General features: G+C 35.1%; 1 protein-coding gene across 8 annotated transcripts in view; it reads right to left on the bottom strand.

Annotated features, from left to right (window-relative positions):
* AKAP9 (A-kinase anchoring protein 9) overlaps window positions 1–21,528 on the bottom strand; it is a 157,714-nt gene that overhangs the window by 22,757 nt on the left and 113,429 nt on the right. For 7 of the 8 annotated variants that reach the window (XM_049893999.1, XM_049894000.1, XM_049894001.1 and 4 more), the window contains 11 exons: window positions 15,632–15,808; window positions 14,923–15,027; window positions 10,635–10,787; window positions 10,106–10,285; window positions 8,146–9,222; window positions 7,523–7,663; window positions 6,517–7,002; window positions 6,093–6,156; window positions 5,886–6,007; window positions 5,101–5,292; window positions 4,500–4,688 (listed from right to left, as the gene is read on the bottom strand). In XM_049893999.1, the coding sequence (XP_049749956.1) occupies window positions 4,500–4,688; window positions 5,101–5,292; window positions 5,886–6,007; window positions 6,093–6,156; window positions 6,517–7,002; window positions 7,523–7,663; window positions 8,146–9,222; window positions 10,106–10,285; window positions 10,635–10,787; window positions 14,923–15,027; window positions 15,632–15,808 (2,886 nt within the window). The remainder of the gene's footprint in view (window positions 1–4,499; window positions 4,689–5,100; window positions 5,293–5,885; window positions 6,008–6,092; window positions 6,157–6,516; window positions 7,003–7,522; window positions 7,664–8,145; window positions 9,223–10,105; window positions 10,286–10,634; window positions 10,788–14,922; window positions 15,028–15,631; window positions 15,809–21,528) is intronic. The other variant, XM_049894004.1, reaches the window with a different exon arrangement.

The raw sequence follows: 21,528 nt of genomic DNA, 5'->3' as shown, positions 1-21,528 counted from the left end.
AGACATTCAGGCAGCTAACAAACACATAAAGAGATGCTCATGATCATTAGCCATTAAAGAGATGCAAACCAAAACTAAAATAAGATGCCATCTCACCCCTGCAATTATAGCACTGATTTAAATAAAAAAAAAAAAACAGAAAACAACAAATGCCTGGGAGACTGGAACTCTTACACACTGCTGGTGGGAATGTAAAATGGTATCACCACTATGGAAAATGGTATGGTGCTTCCTTAAAAAGCTAGAAATAGAAATATCATATGATCCACCAATCCCACTCCTAGGTATATACACCCTAGAGAAATAAGAGCTGTGACAAGAATAGACATGCATACTCACATTCACTGCACCATTATTCACAATAGTAAAAAGATAGAAACAACCTAAGTGTCTATCAACGGATGAACGGATAAACAAACTGGTATATACACACAATGGAATACTATACAATGATAAAGAATAATAATGAATTCATGAAACATCTTACAATATGGATGAATTTGGAGGACATTACGCTGAGTGAAATATGTCAATTATATAAGGGCAAATATTGTATGAGACCACTATTATAAATAGTCAATAAAAGGTTTACACACAGAAAGAAACATTTTTTTGATGGTTACCAACCAGGGATGGGAGGGTGAGGGAGGGAAAATCACTAACTAGAGAGCAGACACTTGTTAACTCTGGTGAAGGAAGAGGCAGCACACAATACGGAGGAAGTCAGCACAACATAACCAAAGCAAAAGAAGACACTGAGAGGTACACAAGAATAAAAGGCAATGACAAAAACACTCGAACATACACAATCCTGCAACGACGGTAATAATGAACAATAATTTATGACTGGATACATAAGTAGATACATATGCTGAATAGGTTTTGGAGGGCCTAGAGGAGTACACCCTGAGCCATATTGGCTGTAGACATTTCTACATACATATTTACATATGCTGCATGTATATTCATATATATAATAGAGCACACAGGGTACAGTCATGGAAACAGCCTAGACATAACCCAACACCTCGCAGGACTGAGTTATTGGGCTTGAAGACTAATGACCATAGTCTTAGGGGACATCTAGGTCAATTGTCATAACACAGTTTATAAGGAAAACTTTCTAAATGCTACTTTGGTGAGTAATGTCTGGGGTCTTAAAAGCTTGAGATCAGCCATCCAAGATAGAACTATTGGTTTCCTTCTGTCTGGAGCAAAGGAAAGTGAAGAAAACCAAAGACTCAAGGAAATAATTAGTTCAAAGGACTAATGGACCACAGGAACCACAGCTTCCACCAGCCTGAGACCAGAAGAACTAGATGGTACCTGGCTACCACTACCGACAGGATTACAATAGAAGTTCTCAGACTGGGAAAAAAAATGAAAGAACAAAATTCAAATTCATAAAAAAGATCAGAGTTACTGGTCTGAGAGAGACTGGAGAAATGAGACTACAGTCCTTAGACACCCTTCTAACTTGGAACTGAAGCTATTCCCAGAGATCATCTTTCAGCCAGATAAAAGACAGGCCTATTTAAAAAAACAATAAAATATGTGAGGAAAGTGCTTCTTAGAACAATCATCTATACAAGACCAAAAGGACAAGATATGCCCAAAAGCAAAGATGAGAAAGCAGGAAGGGGCAGGAACACCGGATGAATGGAAATGGGGAACAGAGTGAAAGTGACAATGGGGAGAGTGCTGACATGCTGTGGGGACTGTTCCCAGTGTCATGGAACAATTTTTGTATAAACTATTGAATTGGAACTAATTTGCTCTGTAAACCTTCACCTATAGCACACATACACACATAAATGTATATGCTTGCTCAGAAAAAAAAATATTTCAAACACATAATAAAACATGAAGAATAATATAATAAACACACAGGTACCTAGCATAAGAAATAGCACAGCTATAACCCCCTGTGTACACCACCCTGAACACAATCTCCTCTGCATTCCCTGCCCAGGAGATGGGCAAATTCTAAATGCGATGTTTATTATTTTCATGTACTCCTTATGCTCATATTTAAAACACAGACACAGACAAACACATACAAGCAAAACAATGTATTGTTTGGCATGTTTTAGACAGATAGCATCATACTGTGTTTATCCTCGTGCAATTTGCCTTTTTCACATAACATGTTGGTCAATCATCCAGCCGCAGACATGCAGTTCCAGCTCACACTTACTTTCACCACTGTAATGGGCTGGGGTATATAGTATTCCACTGTATGAATCATAAAATATTTTATTTGGGCACCTTTTCATGTTTAAGTTTTTATGGAGACGAAAGTTTTCACTTTTGTCTGATTAAATACCTGAGTCTAATTGCTGGGTCATATGGTAAGCTATGTTTAACTTTATAAGAAACTGCCAGGTTATTTTCTAGAGTGGCTCTACCACTTTGTATTCCTGCCGGGAATGTAGGAGGGATCCAGCGTCTCTGCATCCTTACCAGCACTTGGTGTTGTCACTATTTTTTATTTTGGTCTTTCTGATAGGTGTATAGTGGCTTCCATTTTTTCAGTCTGGTATTTCCCCCATGATTAGATCTCTGTTACGCCTTTTTAACAGAGGTACCACAAAAGATGTTGTGCCGTTCACAACGCATCGTATCAGGAGAGACATGATGTCTATTTGTATCATGACTGGTGATGTTAATTCTGATCCCTTGGTTAAGGTGGTGTCTGCAAACTTTCTCAACTGTAAAGTTACTGCTTTTCCACTTGCAATTAAAAAGAATCTTGTTCAAAGATTCTATAGAAGAAACCTGATCAAAAGGGGAAACAGGCAGAACAGATGTCAAATTCTTGTGGACTCCAGACCTTCTGGAACCATGGAGGCTGGATGAATCCCCGAAACTACTGCTCTGAGATAATCGTTAAACTTTAAACCAAAAATATCCCCTGAAGTCTTTTTAAAACCAAACAACAGTTTAGCTTAACTAGTAAAAAGGTCTGCCTTGGGCATTATGCTCATTTAAGATCTATCTATATGGGATCAAATTGACAACAGCAACTCTAAAGACTTCTAAGACAGGAGGCTTAGGGGCCAGTAAGTTTATGCTAGCGGAGGAGGAACAACTCAGAAAAGGAGGGTGAGAATGGCTGCACAACTCCAAGAATGTAATCAATGTCACTGAGTTGTACGTACAGAAACTGAGGAATTGCTGTATGTTTTGCTGTTTCTATTGTCAATTACAACAAGAAAAAAAAAAAAAAACCAAAACAAAAAAAAAGGTGACGATTTACTTTGAGATTATGTAAATACACTTTTCTCATCAAACTTATTTGTATTTGTTTTAGCATCCATTGCTGATTATTTCCTGAATTGATTACAGTATTTAATAAATGGTGATTTTCTAATTAAACCATTCCTTTATTCCTTCTATACTTCCTGCTTGGTGTTCTACTGAAAGAAAGTTTTTCCTATGTATTTACATCAGTATCAACTCATAAATTTTTATACTCTGGTTTATAATCCATCACTATCATTTAGTCTGATACTCGAATTGTCCCAAATTTGGCCAGTGGGAGCCCCTTTAACCTGGCTTCTGTGACCTTCTGATGTATTCCCTTTGTTCTTTGAGCAATTCCTTACTTCCCAGCAAAACAAAATATTCCAGGCTTATCTGCCCCAACCTTGGAACCAGTTCTTTCTCCAAGGAGCCCTGGTTACAATAGAGAATGTTTTTAAAAGCTGAGATCTGGGCACTAAGAGTTGTAAGGAGATTTTTAGCTATCGATTTGATCCTTTTACTAGTTATAGGTCTTTTTAGGTGTTCTATTTCTTCCTGAATGACATTTTGATAAATGACGTTTTTCTAGAAAATTTGTTCATCAATTTTTTAATTTATTGGTAACAAAAATTTTCATAACATTCTCTTATTTTTAAATCTCAGCTTTATGTTTTACAAAGTAGAAGCTGCAAAAGCTGGAACTTGTGTAGGAAGGAAAATTCTAATATTTTCTACTAAAATGACCAAGAGAAAAGTGATAAGACTGCATCCTGTCAAAGGCAGAAAACTTCTGAGACCAGGAAAAATATGGCAGTCCCGTTGAGTTCTAGCTCTCACAGGTTTCACTTTCATAGGACTTTTTCCCATAACTTTAAAAAAAAATGTACTTTCTCTTTTTTCTTAACCAATCACCCCAGGAATGTTTCTGTATTTTTAGCCTTTTCCAAGAACCAACTAATAACTTTTTGATACTCTCTATTCTAACAGTGTAAGTATTTCATTAATTTTTTTAAAAATTATTTTATTTCTTCTACTTTCTTAAGGTTCATTCTGTTTTTCTAATTTCCTAAAATGGATAAGTAGCTCATTAATCTTTGGTCTTTCTTATTTTCTAACACAAGGCAGAACATTTAAGGTAATAATTTTTCTTCTAAATACTCCTAGAGGTTCCTGTTAAAATTCTATTTCGTACTGAACGTAAAACTCTAAAATTAATCAATAATTCAGCCTCTTATTACTATCAAAAGGAATACCTGTTCTTGTATTCTCTGTTCCAAACAGTTTAATAATCCAACTGCATCTCTAGTGCCTAGAACTGCCAGCTCAGTCTGAAATGCAGCTAGTAAGATGTTGCGCTCCTTTAAGAAAACTTGCTGAAGGGCAATCAGAAGTTCACCTCGCCAGTCGGAGAAACTCTCTTGAGACTGAGAACTATCATAAGCCTAGCAAAGTATAAAAAACAAGTTAATTTTCAAATCAGCATGTTTTTCAAATGTTCTAAATGATGATATTAATTTACTCAACCAAAATAATATTAAAAGCCTAAGAACATAGAACATATGAATTTATTTTCAAGTATGTGACTAGGAGTATTTAAACAATGCATAGTAATTAATTCATAAGGAGCCCTGGTGGCTCTATGGTTAAATGATTGGATGCTAACTGAAAAGTTGGCAGTTCAAACCCTCCAGCCACTCCATGGGAGGAAGATATGGCAGTAGTAGTCACAGCAGTTCATGTGAAAACATGTCATAAAACAAAAATTGAATTTGAAAAGTGCCTTAAAAATAGTATAATATATATAATAACATAATATAAATAAAACAAAAAAGATCCATAACATTCCTTGGGTACCTTGGCTTCTCTTTGCAGCTGCATTTTGGTAATTAAATCCTTAAGAGATGAGATCGTACTGAGGTAAGCTCTTCTTTCTTCTAGCCAAGAGTCTGAAACCTGATGAACAGAATGGTCCTCTCCATCATTATAGGGAGACTCAGTGAGAGAGAGTACCTGCATACCCTCATTATGAACAGCTCTCAGTAATCCCTGGAAACCAAGACCCCAAAGTCAGAATTAAGGCAAACTCTTCAGGGACTGCAAGATTAGAAATACAAAGAAAAATAAAATCTAGAACAGGTATCTTTATCTAGCTTGAATGATTTAGTAAAGCCACTGCAGACAGGTAACCCCAGCTCTCCATTACTGGTGTCTTCCTCCCATGGAGGCGGAAGCCAAGCCAGTAGGTTATGACTTTGTGTAGTTACCTCTAACTAAGTTCCTTCTGTTTACCTAATACGTTCTTCCTGTATTTAATGACCAGTTACTGATCTAACTAAAAGAAATACATGGGTGAAAACTTACAGTACCTGAGAATGTTTTAGTAATTCCAGCAAACAAAAATATCAGGAAAAAAATTATTAAAAAAACTTCATATAAATAATCATTAAACTTATTGTATTTTATTATTTGTAAAATAAGAAAATGAGACTCAACCGATCCCCAAGGTTCCTTCTAGCTACAAAATTATTTTTTCAGAGAGGGCAGAGAGGGCCCTACTATATCACCCCTAAATAAACTATTATGTTCAATGTAGAAGTGACATTGGCTAAATTTACTCAAAAAAATCTGTTGCTTAGTACCTTTATTTTCTTTGGAAATGAATCTGTTGAATTTTCACCTTCTTCTCCTTGGCCTTCTGATGTTGTGTCAAATCCCTGACTTTGTGTAAGATAAATTCCCTGACCCCAGTCTGATCCAGAATCTGAAATAAAGAAAGCAATCACTTACTGTATAAAAATCCTTTTTAAATACATTGTATAAAAATTCTAGAAATTTACATAACTTACCACTGGAACATATTTCTCTATTTTGGCAAGAGTCAGAATGTGTTAATTCAGGAACTGAGGATCCCTAATTAGAGAAAATAAAACAACCAACTTTTTTTTCCTTAATAAAAATATGGTGCAATGAATATTAATACTGTCAGAAAAAAAATCAATTAAATCTGTCACACCTTTCACAATTTTTTCCCTTATGGATATTACTGTTATAGTAAGAGACATGCATGAATTAAGGAATGATAACACTGGGTTGCAAACCTACACAGGAACTTTTTGGAAAGTTATTATTTAACTCTACACAATGGAAAGATTTAAAACTATAATAGTATCTAAGGGAAGAGACTGCCCCCAAAATTATTTTTCTCTTAAAAACAGACTGTTTTAAAAAATCATGGACCGTTTAAAAATACAAATTATGAAAACCAAATACCTCTTTGGTTCTCAAACACTGTATAACTGCCTTCAAGGAACTGCATTCCTCTGCCAGTAACTCAACGGCAACGTAATGTTCCCTTTTTAAGGTTTCAGTTTCTGAAATATGTCTGGATTCCATATCCAAAATTTCAGCAGCATGTAATTCTTGCATCTGCTCAATTTTTTCAGTAAACTGACTGATTATTTTGGCAACTTCTTCTGAGGAACATTCATTCTGTAAATCAATTTGGATCCCTGTATTTCTAACAGGAGCTCGTGGAGTCTGATTGCTGCTATTGACCTTGAGCATCCCATCTGTCTGGGATGCAGAGCTTTTGCCCACTTTAACAGGAAGTGGCTCTAAGCCACAGACTTTGTTTTCTTGTTCCTCCGTCTTATCTTCTTTTTCTAAGTAGTAGGATAATTTCTCTTTTGCTTCTGTGAGTTGATCCCTAGCTTGACTTAAGTCTTTCTGCAGAAATGCCATATTTGCTTCTTTTACCTAAAACATAATGAATAGAACAGTAGAGCCTTCAGTTAAATTTTTCCCATATGGAATGTAGAGTTTAGGGGGGAGAGGGAGTATAATTCATGCTAATATGTTCATTTTCCTCAGAATAATAGGAAAAATATTTCTGAAACACTCATGGTCTCTCTCTCTCACACACATATATAATACATAATTCATATATATGTATAGTCATATATTAGTTATAGAAGTGAAATTTTATCAGCCTCTACTTTTCGTTCTCTTGGGATATATGATCCTCTTTAATAACTGTCTTTCTCCTCCTTCATTAACACACTAGAGATTAAAAAGTCTCCTAACAAAAAAGACTCCCAGGAAAACTAAGATGCTAGTAAAGAAATGTATAATCATGGAACTTTGTATCAAATCCACAAAATACTATTTTTTCTAACTTTTAAGTTATGGATCTGGGTTTGTTTTCATAGAGAATACTTTGACATGAAATTAAGACAGGTAGAAATAAGTGAACTAGGAACTATGGCACTTATTTTACCAAAAGCTGTTCTTGAAGTTTTTCTGCCTTTTCTTTATAACTGGCAAGTTCTTCCTTGGTAGCTGCTGACTCAACTCGAAGAGTCTCTAGTTCTCCAAAAAATATATTTTCTTCATTGGAGTGAAATAACTCAGTAGTTGTCTGAATGGCAATGGAAAACATATGAAAATATTCTTTGTTACAACTGTAAACTTTCACATTTATATCACTCTCCTCAAAACAATCCGGGTATAACTAAGACTTTCTGATATTTTTCATTACTTAAAAGGGATGATCACACAGTATGCACATTAGAGGAAAAGTAAGGGGAAAAGCCCACATAAGTCCTAGGAGACATTTCTGCATTAATGTTTCAAAGCTTCTTCTGACTGCTCTATTTAATGACCATGCAAATGAATTAGACAGTCTGATTCAAAGACCACAAAACATAGTTTATATCCACTATTCTACTGGTAATAGTATGACTGCGGAGGATAATAATAGTTTTATAAAAACCTTCTATGTATAACTTAGTAAATGTAAAGAACATTATATTTAATTTAGTAAAATCAGCAATCACCTTAAAGAACTAAGGGAAAGAGAGTCTGCAAGGGTATTTAAGAGAAAAATCAAATAAAACTAACCTCAAGGACATCAAAACCTCCTTGAGGGCTTCTTTTCCTTTCGTTTCTTCCTTGTTTTTTTTCATTGTTCGCCAACAGGTTCTGTAGTTCTAGCAGCTTCTTTTCTTTCTCCAAAGCATTATTCTCTGCAATCTGTACTTGTTCTTTTTCCAAAATCAAGCTAGAATGCATTTCAACCACCTGACTTTCCAATTCTGCTATTCTCAAGGTTAATGCAGATATATTTGACTCCATCTCTTTTTCTCCTAGTTCATTCAAATTCTGTGTATTTGTTCCTGCATGTTTTAATGAAACTGTTGGTCTATCTTCACAGAATTTAGCATATTCCTGAACTGCCTTAAGTTGGACTTGACTCACAAGAGCGGCAGCAATTTTTTCTTCAAGCATTTTCTGTAGGTTTACAATCTTATTTTTAAGCATTTCTCTTTCAGACTGGCTTTGCTCTTCCATGTCTTTTATTTGTTTGAAACACCGGACAAGTTCTAACTCCTTTGCACTAACAGTGCTCTCAAGTTGCAGCAACTTTGTCTGCAAACTGCTTATGGAAACTTTGCTGTTTTCTTCAAAAGATTTGAGGTAAGTCTGATTTTCTAGGGGTTTAAGAGTATCCTTGGTAAGGGCTATGTCTATTTCAGTTTTATCTTTGCTTGGATCATCTATGGCCATGTTAATATTTTTCTCTGGTATACTTTGGATTTTTCTCATGTTTTCATGTTCTTTCTTTAAGGCACATAATTCTTGTGCTAGCTGATTCATTTTAAAATTAGTTTCTTCAAGTACATTTTTTGTGAAAGCCATTTCTTCATTAGTAATTTCTAAATGTTTTTCCAAAGCCAGCTTTTCAGCTGTTACCATATCCAACTGATGTTTTAAACTATCTGATTCTTCTGGGAGGGAATTAGCATCTACTGATGTTTTCTGTTCAATATTTGCCAGCTCTTGTTGAAGTTTTTCAATTACTTCATTGAGCTGTTCTATGTCTTCTTCCCTATTTTTCTTCACACGTTCTTGATCACTTATCAAGCATTCTATTTGGATTTCAAGATTCCTTATCAGTTCATTTTTTTCTTCGATAACCTATTAGTTAATGAAAAAAAAAGTAACATACATAATTCATAGGTATTTATATTTTTGGAATTTCACCTCCTTTTAGGGCAGAACCTTGACGATATAATCACACAATACTATACTTCCTAAAAAAAAAAAATACTTCCTAGACATACTAAAAACCCACTGCCGTCGAGTCGGTTCCGACTCATGGTGACCTGATAGGACAGAGTAGAACTGCCTGATAAGAGTTTCCAAGCAGTGCCCGGTGGATTCGAACTGCCGACCGCTTCATTACCAGCCATAGCACTTAACCACTACGCCACCAGGGTTTCCTTAGACATACTAGGTTACTGTAATTTCAATACAGACCAACACTTCCTCCATCATATCAAACAATGACCTCATTTAGAATTTTGTACAGAAAATTCTACTAAAGTGATTTACACTTTTAGTAGTAGCTGAATACTAAACCCAGAAAACCCGATTGCTGTGGACTTGAGTCCAACTCGTAGTGACCCTAAAAGTCAGCATCAATACACTCCAACTAAAAAGGACGAAGTACTGAAATAAAAAGTCTAGAGCAGATGGCGCCCAAAGGTAATGATCTTATCCAACTCATAACTATACAGAGACCCTCTTAGTAGATTTGGTTAGAGTGAGATGATGAAACCTGAGTCATCAGAGACTCCCTGGAAAACATTAAGTCCCTATGATGATATTAGAAGGTGGACAAAAATATACACAGCTTGTTAAACCAATGTGTCTGAATAAATTAAAATTATTGGATAAAAGAAAATCAAGGTTTATTTGATTTTTAAGTCAATAGGAAACGGAAAGTTATAACCCTTTTGCCCTTTAAAATTCTAGTTTGAATTAATTTCCGGTAATAACCTATGTTAAATGAGTATACCTTATTATCTGTTGTAATTTTAAGTTGCTGCTGAAGTTTTGTAATTTGTTCATTTAATTGGTCAATTTCAATCTCTTTTTCCTGTATTATCTGAGCAAATTTCCCAAATAGAAGATGTTGGTCCTGAGCAGAGACAGCATCAGATTCTTTTATGGCAAATCCCAGTTTCTCCATTTCATCCTAGGGATAAAAATAACCATCCCAGTTGCTATACCATTAGATGTCATTTTCAGATCATTCTTTTAATTAACTCTTACAAAATACATAGTTTCTAAAATATACAAATGAAAACATTTATGGTTATTCAATAATTCTTAAAATATTTTGATAAAAAGTCTCAAAAAATTTCACTTATGATGAATTTAAATGTTCGGATTGGGTTTAAAATAAGTTCCATGCAAATTCATTTGCCTGCTAATATACCTCTGCTAAATATTATTTGACAGCCAGCTTTACAAATGCTTAATAAGGCTAAACAGGACCAAAACTATGAATTATTTATAGATGAAAGTTTTATTTAACTAATTACCTTAAATAATTTGTTTTCTTGTTCAAGTTCTTCTAAGCGGGTAGTAGATTCCTTTTTCTGTATTTCTAATTGCATATGTAGTTGCTGAACTTCTTCATTCTTATTTTCCAGTTCTTCTCTGAACTGCTCTAATTGTTCTTCTAAGTTTGTGATCTTAAAACCAAAATTATCAAGAAGAAAGAAAAAAAAAAAAGCTAGTTTATACAAACATCTATTTCTCAAAAGTACTGTATTAGCTTCCCAAAGCATGTATGTTTAAAACACGAGTCATAAAAAAAGGATCGTGGTTTTCCTAAATCTGTCAGTCACCAGTGTGGTTTTTGGGCATGTTCAAATTAGAGAAGAACTTCTGAGGAAGGGCACAGGAACCATTTCCTACCTAATATGTCCTCTGAAGGGTCATGAGAGGAAGAGAGAGTCCACATTTTACTCCTTAGTTTATGTTAAGTTTAGTTGCTATCAAAAGACTAAAACAAAACAAAAATCTGTAGAAATAGGTCAGTTATTTCAGTGACTAAGTGATATTAGCTCATTTTAGACCATAAGTATCTGCTAGCCCATACGGCAAAACAATGCAGAGGTTGACACTAAGACTGAGAGATCCTTAGGTCTGAATTATAGAAGCCAGGTAGAGTAAGTTTTTAATACAAATTCAGGAGAAAACTGGAAAGCTCCTTCAGGTAGGAGAACAGAAATTTGGCTCATTGCTGAGAACAGATTATCATTTTTTGTAAAGCAATTGCTCTAATCAACGGTAATATACAGACTGAAGCTAATGATGAATATTAAGAGCTAGTTATCATTATATTAAAAGAATTGGGTTTGACTGAGGATAGGAACAGCCTTAATCATCCTCAAAACACTTAGCTCACTGCTTTGTAGCTACTTAATATTTAATGAATGGATTTTCAAACGTGTATTTACCGGATGATCAAAATTGCAGCATTAAATGCAATCTAACTACTGAGTGTTCTGGTCAGGAATATAATAGATGAGTCCGGAATAAAAAGGGAGAAAAATGTGGGATAGAACTTCAAACTCTTAAAGAATTCAAACTTACTGGACCTACTGAGCCTAAAACAGTCCCTGAGGCTACAGCCTTGAATTGCTCTTCAAACCTTGAAATGAAACTACCCCTTGAAGTCACCTTTAAAATAACATTTTAGCGCAATGAGTTAAGATAGTCACCCTTACATAAAGTGTTTAAAAAAAAAAAAAAAAACAACTATATAAAACCAAAGGGTCAACAGTTATTTTAAAGTATTGATGAGAAGGTTGGGGGGAAGGGAGATTACATAAATGGAAGTGAAACAACTAGAACAGAAATAATGAGAATGTTGACACTGAAAAATGTAACCAATGTCACTGATCATTATTGTCTAGAAACTGTAGAATGGGAGTGGGTTTTCCTATGTATATTTTCACCAAAAATAAAATTAAATAAAGCGGGGGGGAAGGGCAATCTAAAATGCAGGAGTAGCATTTAGTGGCAGCTGCCTCAGAGAGCAGCCCATAAGTCATTTATTGTCTTACAAGCAGAAAGGGGACACATGCTGATTAAATGCTGATATGTAATCAGATTCATAGCTTTGGCAAGGCAAAAACCCTTAGAAATCATTTAGCCTAAGATTGCCTATACAGAAATAGTATCAATACTAATAATAATAGCCATCACTGGTAGACAATTTGCTGCTAATCACTGTATTAAGGGCTTTCTATGTAATACTTTTTTTTTTAAACCCTGTAACAAATTTATCCCATTTTACAGATAAGGAAAGGTGTCACTGAGAGATGAAGTAACTTGTCCTGAGGCCACAGGGCTAGTACTTGGTGAAGCCAGTTTTTGAATCTAGGGAGTTTACCTCTGGAGCCTTACATTCTTAACTATCATTCATTCTATGTCTAATAAGTAATGTGCAAGACTTATATTTAAAGATTTCTCTGTAACACTGGTATTAAACTCAATAGACACATTTTAAATACATTTAGTGGTTGTGCATATATAATTATCAGGTTAGTTTACCGATACTTGTGATGATTATACCTCCTTGAAAATTATATAATAGTATTTATACCTATCCCTATCTTCTACAACTAGTTCTTGATGACAAGCTTTTAACATCAACACATATGTAGTCACTTGAGTTCAAAACTGCTACCCTGCCTCACCAGATATTTTCCTAGCTCTGTGATCTAAAGCCTTGCTACTCAGTCTGGTCCCTGGAACAGCAGAATTGGCATCACCTGGGAGCAAGTTAGACACACAGAATTTCGAGCCCTACCCCAGACTTACTGAATCATAATTTGCAATTTAAAAAGGTCTCCAGGTGATCCAGATGCACACTAAAATTTGAGAAGTACTGATTTAAACCACTAACATTCCTATTCTAAGTAGCTGAACTTGAACATCACATTAGGGACTTCAATCCCTAAAAATGTAATTATAGGGCATTCTTTCCTCTTAATCAGCCAGACACCAATCAGTCCCAGGCTGTGTTATTATTGTGCCTATAACAACCAAATAACAGACCCAAACCAAACCAAATCCATTGCCATCGAGTCAATTCCGACTCATAGTGACCCTATAGGACAGAGTAGAACCACCCGATAGAATTTCCAAGGAGTGCCTGGCGGATTCGAACTGCTGACCTCCTGGTTAGCAGCCACGGCACTTAACCACTACGCCACCAGGGTTTCCAAATAACAGAAGAACAGTTAATTAAAGCTTAAAAATAGAGACTGACAGCTATGTGTTTTAATCTTGTTTAATTTATCTACCAGTTGATGCTTATACTGTTTGGATTCCATTAATTTGCATCTATTTGTGTCTTTCTTCCTTTACGTGTTTTTGTCTCTTTCTTATGTGTATGTATCTCCTTAATTAGACAGTAGATTCCTTGACGACAGAAGCTGTTTTTACAACTGGACGGCACTGCTCTACACACAGGAAGAGCTCAATAAGTACTGAATGACATTCTTCAATACTTCTCACCAACAAGGCAAAACAACCCACGTGCCCACCTTTGGCAGTACAGCATTATCTCCGTCCAGAGTAATCTGGATGGGATGGAATTCTTACTCAACTACTTACCGTGTGACCACGAGCAAGTTACTTAACCCCTTTCACTCACTTGCAAAATGGAGATAAAAATAGAGTCTATTCCCCAGGAAGGTGTAAAGATTAAGTGAGATATGCATTTGAATACTTAACTTGCACTTCCCACCACACAGTCCTCAGCTGAAAAAAAAACTATTACTTATTATTCTTATCTATTAAAAAAAAAAATTTTTTTTTTTTTTTATAAGCTACTTTTCTTTAGCTCTACAGAGAACCAAAATCTACTGAAGGAATTTTATTTCCGTAACGAAATTCTTCCTTCTTTTTCTTTCCACATTATTCTCCTTCTGTTGTTGCTGTTAGGTGCTGTTGAGCTGGGTCTAACTCATAGTGACCCTATAGGACAGAGTAGAACTGCCCCATAGGGTTTCCAAGGAGTGGTTGGTGGATTTGAACTGCCGACCTTTTGATTAGCAGCCAAGTTGTTAACCGTTACGCTACCAGAGCTCCCCTCCTTCTCTTAGACTCCTGAAACTCCTATATTTTAACGTTTTCTTCTTTTAACTAATCTGCATTTCTAGATATTCTAACAAAACTTTATAAATAACATTTTATACAAACTTAGGCTATGGGAGTGGTGATAAGTATCTCAAATATAATGACACATATGGACATGGTATTTTTAGACATTATCAGTTTTCCGAAAACCTTTGTTTAATGCAGCAGAGAATTCTTAAGAAGTTATTTTCATTAAAAAAACATACATTTTAATTCTACTTTCCTGCCTCTCAGTCTCCATGGATTGAGTTATAAATGAGTAAGCGGGTTCTAGCAAAATACTTGTCGTTGTTATTAAAAATTAGAGGAAGAGGGTCAGCTCTCACTTTAACCACTTACTTATTCACTATCCCTGGCCCTGTTTCCATATCTGTAAAAACTGGGAGCTGTTGATGGATGCTCTCTAAAGCCTCTTGTATGTCTAAATAACTATGATTCTCAGTAAAAGGTAGACAGTTACTAGATACTTAATTCAAAAAATTAAGCTGTTAGTAGCTGATATACTTATTTACATGTTTATTATCTTCAAAATCAACTTAGGGCAATGAGCTAAATAGCAGTCCAAACTTTGGTTTTAGACCACAAACTCCATTACGTTCAAATGATATTTTTAATGTAACTTATATAAAATAATCCAAATCACATTTTGCCACTTAAAAATAAACTCCTTACCTCTTTTTCCTTTCTGTCTATGGCATCTCGCTCAGCTTGCAATTGTACTTCTAGGGACAACTCTGTTTTAGCTTCTACAGTTCCAAACTGTTTTCGATCCTCTGCCTTTAAATATAAAATAATTTTCTCAAATTTTTAGACATTATATCCTGATCGCTCATTTAATTACGGAAGCCATTCTTCAACGAGAATTGAATAATTTACATTAGTGAATAATCAAAAAGTTAGATCTTCAGCCTAGAATGCATTTTACACAAATTTGAATAGGAATCTTTAACATTCTCAAAATTTACTCCTCAGATAAAGTAAAAGTCATTCCTCCATCTGCCTCCCTCCCCAGCTTCCTTATACTGATCTCTTTTATTCATTTTTGTTTTCTGTAGTAAAATGGTGATGGATATCATCACTTCTTAGTTTGGCATCAGCCTAAAGTGGTGTCCATAGCCTTTTCACTTGGCTATTATTCTTGAGTCACAACTTTAATTGATGGTTAAAAGGAAAAATAATTATTTTGGTGTCACTAATCTTGCTTTCCCAGGATTAAAGTATGCAAACATTTGGAAATAAGAGTAAAGAGAAATGGCATCATGTTGACAACAGACATAAATATGCATACATTATGTAATAATATCAACAAGAAGTCAACAGCAATTTTTAAGAGTAATTTACATTAAAACACTTGGTAAAGTTAACTGAAAAGAAGTCACACCTTTTGAAAAGTGTCTGCACTAACGAGTAAGGCTTGCTCCAGTTCCCTTACTCTGAACTCCAGTTTCTCAATTTCTTCATTTCGTTCTTGTATATCCCTCTGAAGCTGCTCTTTGGACAGCAAAAGCTCACTGCACTTGTCTGTTTTTTCTTTCAAATGATTTGTTAACTGTTCAACCTAGAAATATAATAAGCAAAAAAAGATAGAATTTAAAAATAATTCAGCAAGCTAATAATTATGAAATATATCCTCATTTCATAAAGCATTTTTATCATTCTATGAAGCCAGCATACCCCTGATACAAAGCCAGGCAAAGACACCACTGAAAAAGAAAATTACAGAATAATATCCCTCATGAATACAGATGTAAAAATTCTCAACAAACCTCTAGCCAACAGAATTCAATAGCGTATCAAACAAATAATACATGATCAAAAGAGATTCATACCAGGGATGTAAGGATGCTTCAATATTAGAAAATCAATCAATGTAATTTACTACATAAACAAAACAAAGGAAAAGAATTATATGGTCATCTCAATCGATGCAGAAAAAGCATCTGATAAAATCCAACACCCTTTTCTGATAAAAACTCTCAGCAAAATAAGAATAGAAGGGAAATTCCTTAACATAATTAAGGGCATATATACAAAACCAACGGCCAACATTATTCTCAGTGGAGAAAGACTGAGAGAGTTCCCTTTGAGCACGGGAATGAGACAAGAATGCTGTTTAACACCACTCTTACTCAACAGAGTAATAAGGCAAGAAAAGGAAATAAAGCATATCCAAATTGGAAAGGAAGAAGTAAAACTACCTTATTCACAGATGATATGATCCTATACACAGAAAATTCCAAAGCAACACAATAAAGTTACTGGAACTAATAGAAGGATTTTGGCAAAGCAGCAGGGTACAAGATCAACACACAAAAATCAGTTGGGTTCCTCTATACTAACAAGAAGGACTCTAAAAAGGAAATCAAGAAAACAAAACCATTTATAATAGCCCCCAAGAGGATAAAATACCTAGGAATAAACCTAGACAGGGACCTGGAAAACTATACAACAATACTGCAAGAAACTAAAAGAGATCTACAAAAATAGAAAAACATCCCATGTTCATGGACTGGAAGACTTAACATTGCGAAAATGTCAATACTACCAAAAGTGATCTATAGATATCATGCAATCCTGATGCAAATCCCAACAATATTCTGTAATGAGATGTAAAAACTAACCTCCAACTTTATATGGACAGGAAGGAGGCCCCGAAGAGCTAATGCAATATTGAAGAAGAATGAAGTACGGAGTCTCAAACTTCCGTATCTCAAAACTTACTATACAGCCAAGGTAGTCAAAACAGCCTGGTACCGGTACAATGACAAACACACAGACCAGTGGAATTAATTGAGAACAAAGAAGTAAATCCATCCATTTACAGGTAGGTATCTTTGACAAAGGGCCAAAGTCCATTCAATGAGGGAAGAAATAGTCTCTTTAACAAATGGTACTGGCAAAACTGGACAGCCATATGAAGAAAAATGTATCAGGATTCATACCTCACATCATGCACAAAAACTAACTCAAAACGGCTCAAAGACCTAAATGTTAAAGCTAAAACTAGAAAGTACCCGGAAGACAACACAGGGTTAAAACTTGGGGACCTAATCTTCAGCATAAATAGCCTATCAAACAAAACTAAAATTCACAAACAGAAGATAAATTAGACAACTAGGACCTCCTAAAAATTAAATACTTATGCTCTTTAAAAGACTTTCCCAAGACAGTGAAAAGAGAACCCACAAATTGGGAAAAAAAATTTTGGCAATGACATATCTGATAAGGATCTAATCTCCAAAATATATAGAAAACTTCAATAACTCAACAACAAAAAGACAAGCTATCCAGTCAAAAAAATGGGCAAAGGATATGAACAGACACATCACCAAAGAGGGCATTCAGGCAGTCAACAAATACATGAAAAGATACTGTCGATTATCAGCCATTACAAATAAAGAAAACGACCCATTGCTGTCAAGTCAATTCTGACTCACTGCGACCACACAGGACAGAGCAAAACTGCCCTATAGGTTTTCCAAGGAGTGGGTGGTCAATTCGAACTGCTGACCTTTTGGTTAGCAGCCCAACGCTTAACCACGGGACCACGAGGGCTCCCATTAGCCATTAGAGAGATGCAGATCAAAACTACAATGAGATACCATCTCACCTCTGCAATGATGGCACTGATCAAAATGGCACTGTTTAGGTTGTGGGGAAATTGGAACTCATACACTGCTAATGGGGTTATAAAATGGCACAACCACTAAGGAAAACAGTATGGCACTTCCTGAAAAAGATGGAAATAGAAATATCTTATATTCCAGCAATTCCACTCCTAAGTATATGCCCTAGAGAAATAAGAACAGTGACGTGAATAGACATACGCACACCCAAGTTCACTGCAGCATTAGTCACAATAGCAAAAAGATGGAAACAACCTAAGTGCCCATCATCCGGTTAATAGATAAACAAATTGTGGTACATACATACAATGGAATACTATGCAACTATAAAGAATAATAAGGAGTCCCTCAAAACATCTTATAGCATGGATGAAATCTGGCAGACATTATGCTGAGTGAAATACGTCAATCACAAAAAGACAAATACTGTATGGTTCCACTATTATAAAAAGTCAAGAATAGATGTACAGACAGAAAGCAAAGTTCTTTGATGGCTACTAGGGATGGGAGGGAGAAAGAGGGAGAAGCACTTTCTAGATAGTAAACACTTGTTACTTTTGGTGATGGGAAAGGCAAGACCAAATATGAGTGAAGTCAGCACAACTTGTAATAAAGATACCACGAAGCACACGAAAAAAGGCTCAATTTCAGTAAATGCATATACAATTTTGCAACAGTAAAAATGACCAAAAACTATATGGGTAGAAAGGCATACATGAATAAATGCACGTATAGGTGTATCTGGAGGCATACATAGATACACGTTTGTGTGGGCTGTATATATATCCACGTACATAACAAACCACATAGGGGGAACAGTTATGGAGGCTTCCTAAACATATCCAGACAACTTGTGGGATCATTTAGTGGATTAAAAGGCTTGGAACCATAGTCTCGGCAGAGTCAGTTGGCATGATGTAGTTCACAAAATATACCATTCTACATCCCAGAGTAGCATCTGGGGTATTAAAAGCTTGTGGGCAGCTATCTAAGTTACAACTATTGATCTCTACTTGTATGGAACAAAAGAGAATGAAGAAAATCAAAAGCTCTGAGAAAAAAATCAATCCAAAGGACTAACAGCCCACCTAAACCACAACCTCTTCTAACCTGAGACCAGAAGAACTAGATGGTGCCTGGCTACCACTACTGACTGTTCTGACGGGGGACGCCACAGAAAGTCCCATATATACTGGAAGAAAATGTAGAATGAAACTCAAATTCTTGAAAAGGCCAGACCTACTGGACAGATATGGAGTAGAGAAAAGCCTGAAACTATCTCCCTAAGATAACCTTTGAATGTGGAATTGAAATTATTTCTGCAAGTCACCTTTCAGCCAAATAATGGATTGGCTTAAACAGTATCACCTGTGAGTAATGTGCTTCCTTAAACAATCAAGTATATGAGACCAAATAGTCAATGTTTACCCAAAAAACGAAGGTGAGAACGCAAGGAGGGGAAGGGAAGATAGATCAGTGGAAACAGAACAAACAGAATGGAAATAATGAGAATGCTAACACATTGTAAAAATCCAAACCAAGGGCACGGAACGATTTGTATAAAAATTGTTAAAGGTGAACCTAATTTGCTGTGTAAACTGTCACCTAAAAACACAACTAAATATTTTTTCAAAAAAGCATGCTAATTATATTTTTAGTAAGGATACAGCAACTTATTTGTCCCAACTAAGGTTACATTTTCTGGATTAATAAAACTAAGTAGCACTTATAAAAGAAATACAATATTGTTTTCATTTAAACTTTTTTTTTTTTTTAATTTTAAGAAATCCTCTCAAGACTAAGGCTCTCTCCAGCTAGAAGGAGAATATAAATTATATTTTTGAATAATGTTGAATTACAAGTTTAATGGCATAATTACACTATGACTTACCAGAAATGACAAATTTGTAGAATGCTGGCTTACCCTCTTATGTGAGATAAATCACCTAGAAAACCATTCATGGATTTTATTTTTTATTCCACAAATGATTACAGTCAATACATATAACAGTGCAATGGCTTTGAATACTACAGGGGTAGGAGTAGATAGGGGAGCTTTGATATAGTCAGCCTACACATTCCTTCAACCGAAAACAGAGATAACAATCCAGGGGTGGTTGAGGGAATAAGTGCAGCTTGAAAGACTTTCCCTAAGTGATGCTAATATGTTAGTCCCTTGAAATGAGCAGCTCTGTGATGAAATAATGCAGGAAGGGTTAATAAAATGACTTACGAAATTAGTTATGATGAAGTTAGGAGAAAAGCTTTAGCAAAAAAGAAATGTGATAGAGTAAGGAATTCTATCTTATTTCAGTGAGATACTTAGAGGAAATTATTTTCAAATGACAATTATTCCTCCACAACATTAAACAAATGCAAGTTTAACAATAATTATAGATTCAAAGATGACGGCAATAAAACCACTGAGGAGAAACTTTAACAATAATGGGTGGACTAAGATTTGGAGTAAGCTCAAAACAGAAACAACAAAGCAAGCACAGCAAAATGGTACAATATACTATTACACTTAGATGTGTTTGACCCAGAGAAATCAGAAGCTGGGGAATCAGATCTGGCAAGGTAAGGAAAGAACAAATGGATCACAATGTTACTGGAGAAAATCAAACTTATATATCCTTGCTAGTTTCTTTTTAACGAATGAGGCAGGTCAAACATGACACTATGAAATAGACCTAAATTCTAGAGTTTACATATTCTGTTGAGTTTCAGGCTAGTCTTAAAAAACTGAAAACATGTTTGTTAGGAATAAGGCCAACAAATACAAACACTTTGTGTTCTCTGTGTGTTGAGAACTTTTCTATTGCTATAGTAGATAAGGATATTCTATGTCAGATTATTTCTATTCGAAACAGATGTAGATAACATAATATTTTACTGCAGTGAGTTACAGAAGCATTTTATATTTCTTTGGAATTATTTTAAGAAAAATGAAATATACTAAGCTACATGGAAATTATATAAACAAAAATTTTTATTTTCTTTTCAGAAATAAAATAGTTGCCATTTATTAAGTGTTCACTACGTACCAGGTAAATGTGCCCATCGAGTGGGCTATTATCTTTATTTCAGAAATGAGTAAACAGATTTAGAGAGGTTGACTTAGCCATGTCACTCACCTAGTAAATGGCAGAGCCATGATTCAAACTGGCATTGACTTACTCCAAGCATAATCTCTTTGTCACCATGACAAGTTACCTTTAGTAATATATAAATGGAATCTTCCCTCATTCACATAGAATTAATTTGATAAATATGGAGTTCTATGTTTCTATATTTTATGAGGAAAATAGATAGATGGAGTGAAAAAAGTAGAAGGAGGGAGAATGGTTAGGAGGTTACCACAATGGTCTATGCAAGCAATAGTGATGGCTAGGACTTAAAGAGATGATTGAAGGTGGAAAGAAAGATACAGTACAACCAGGCCTACCAATAGGTTAGAGGTGGGGGATAAGGAAAAGAATGGAATCAAGAATGAATTCTAGGTGTTAGCAACAAGAAAGGCATACATCATATAGAATTTACTGGGTTGAAGAAGAAGCATGTTTTACTCTAATCTTTCTTCAGTAGACAGTAGTCAGGAATCAGGATCTCTCTTTCGGACATGATAATTTTGAGAACTCCAAGTAGATAT

This window comes from Elephas maximus, chromosome 8 (assembly GCF_024166365.1).
Source record: "Elephas maximus indicus isolate mEleMax1 chromosome 8, mEleMax1 primary haplotype, whole genome shotgun sequence".
Taxonomy (NCBI): domain Eukaryota; kingdom Metazoa; phylum Chordata; class Mammalia; order Proboscidea; family Elephantidae; genus Elephas; species Elephas maximus.
This window is presented reverse-complemented; position numbering and strand designations above follow the sequence as displayed.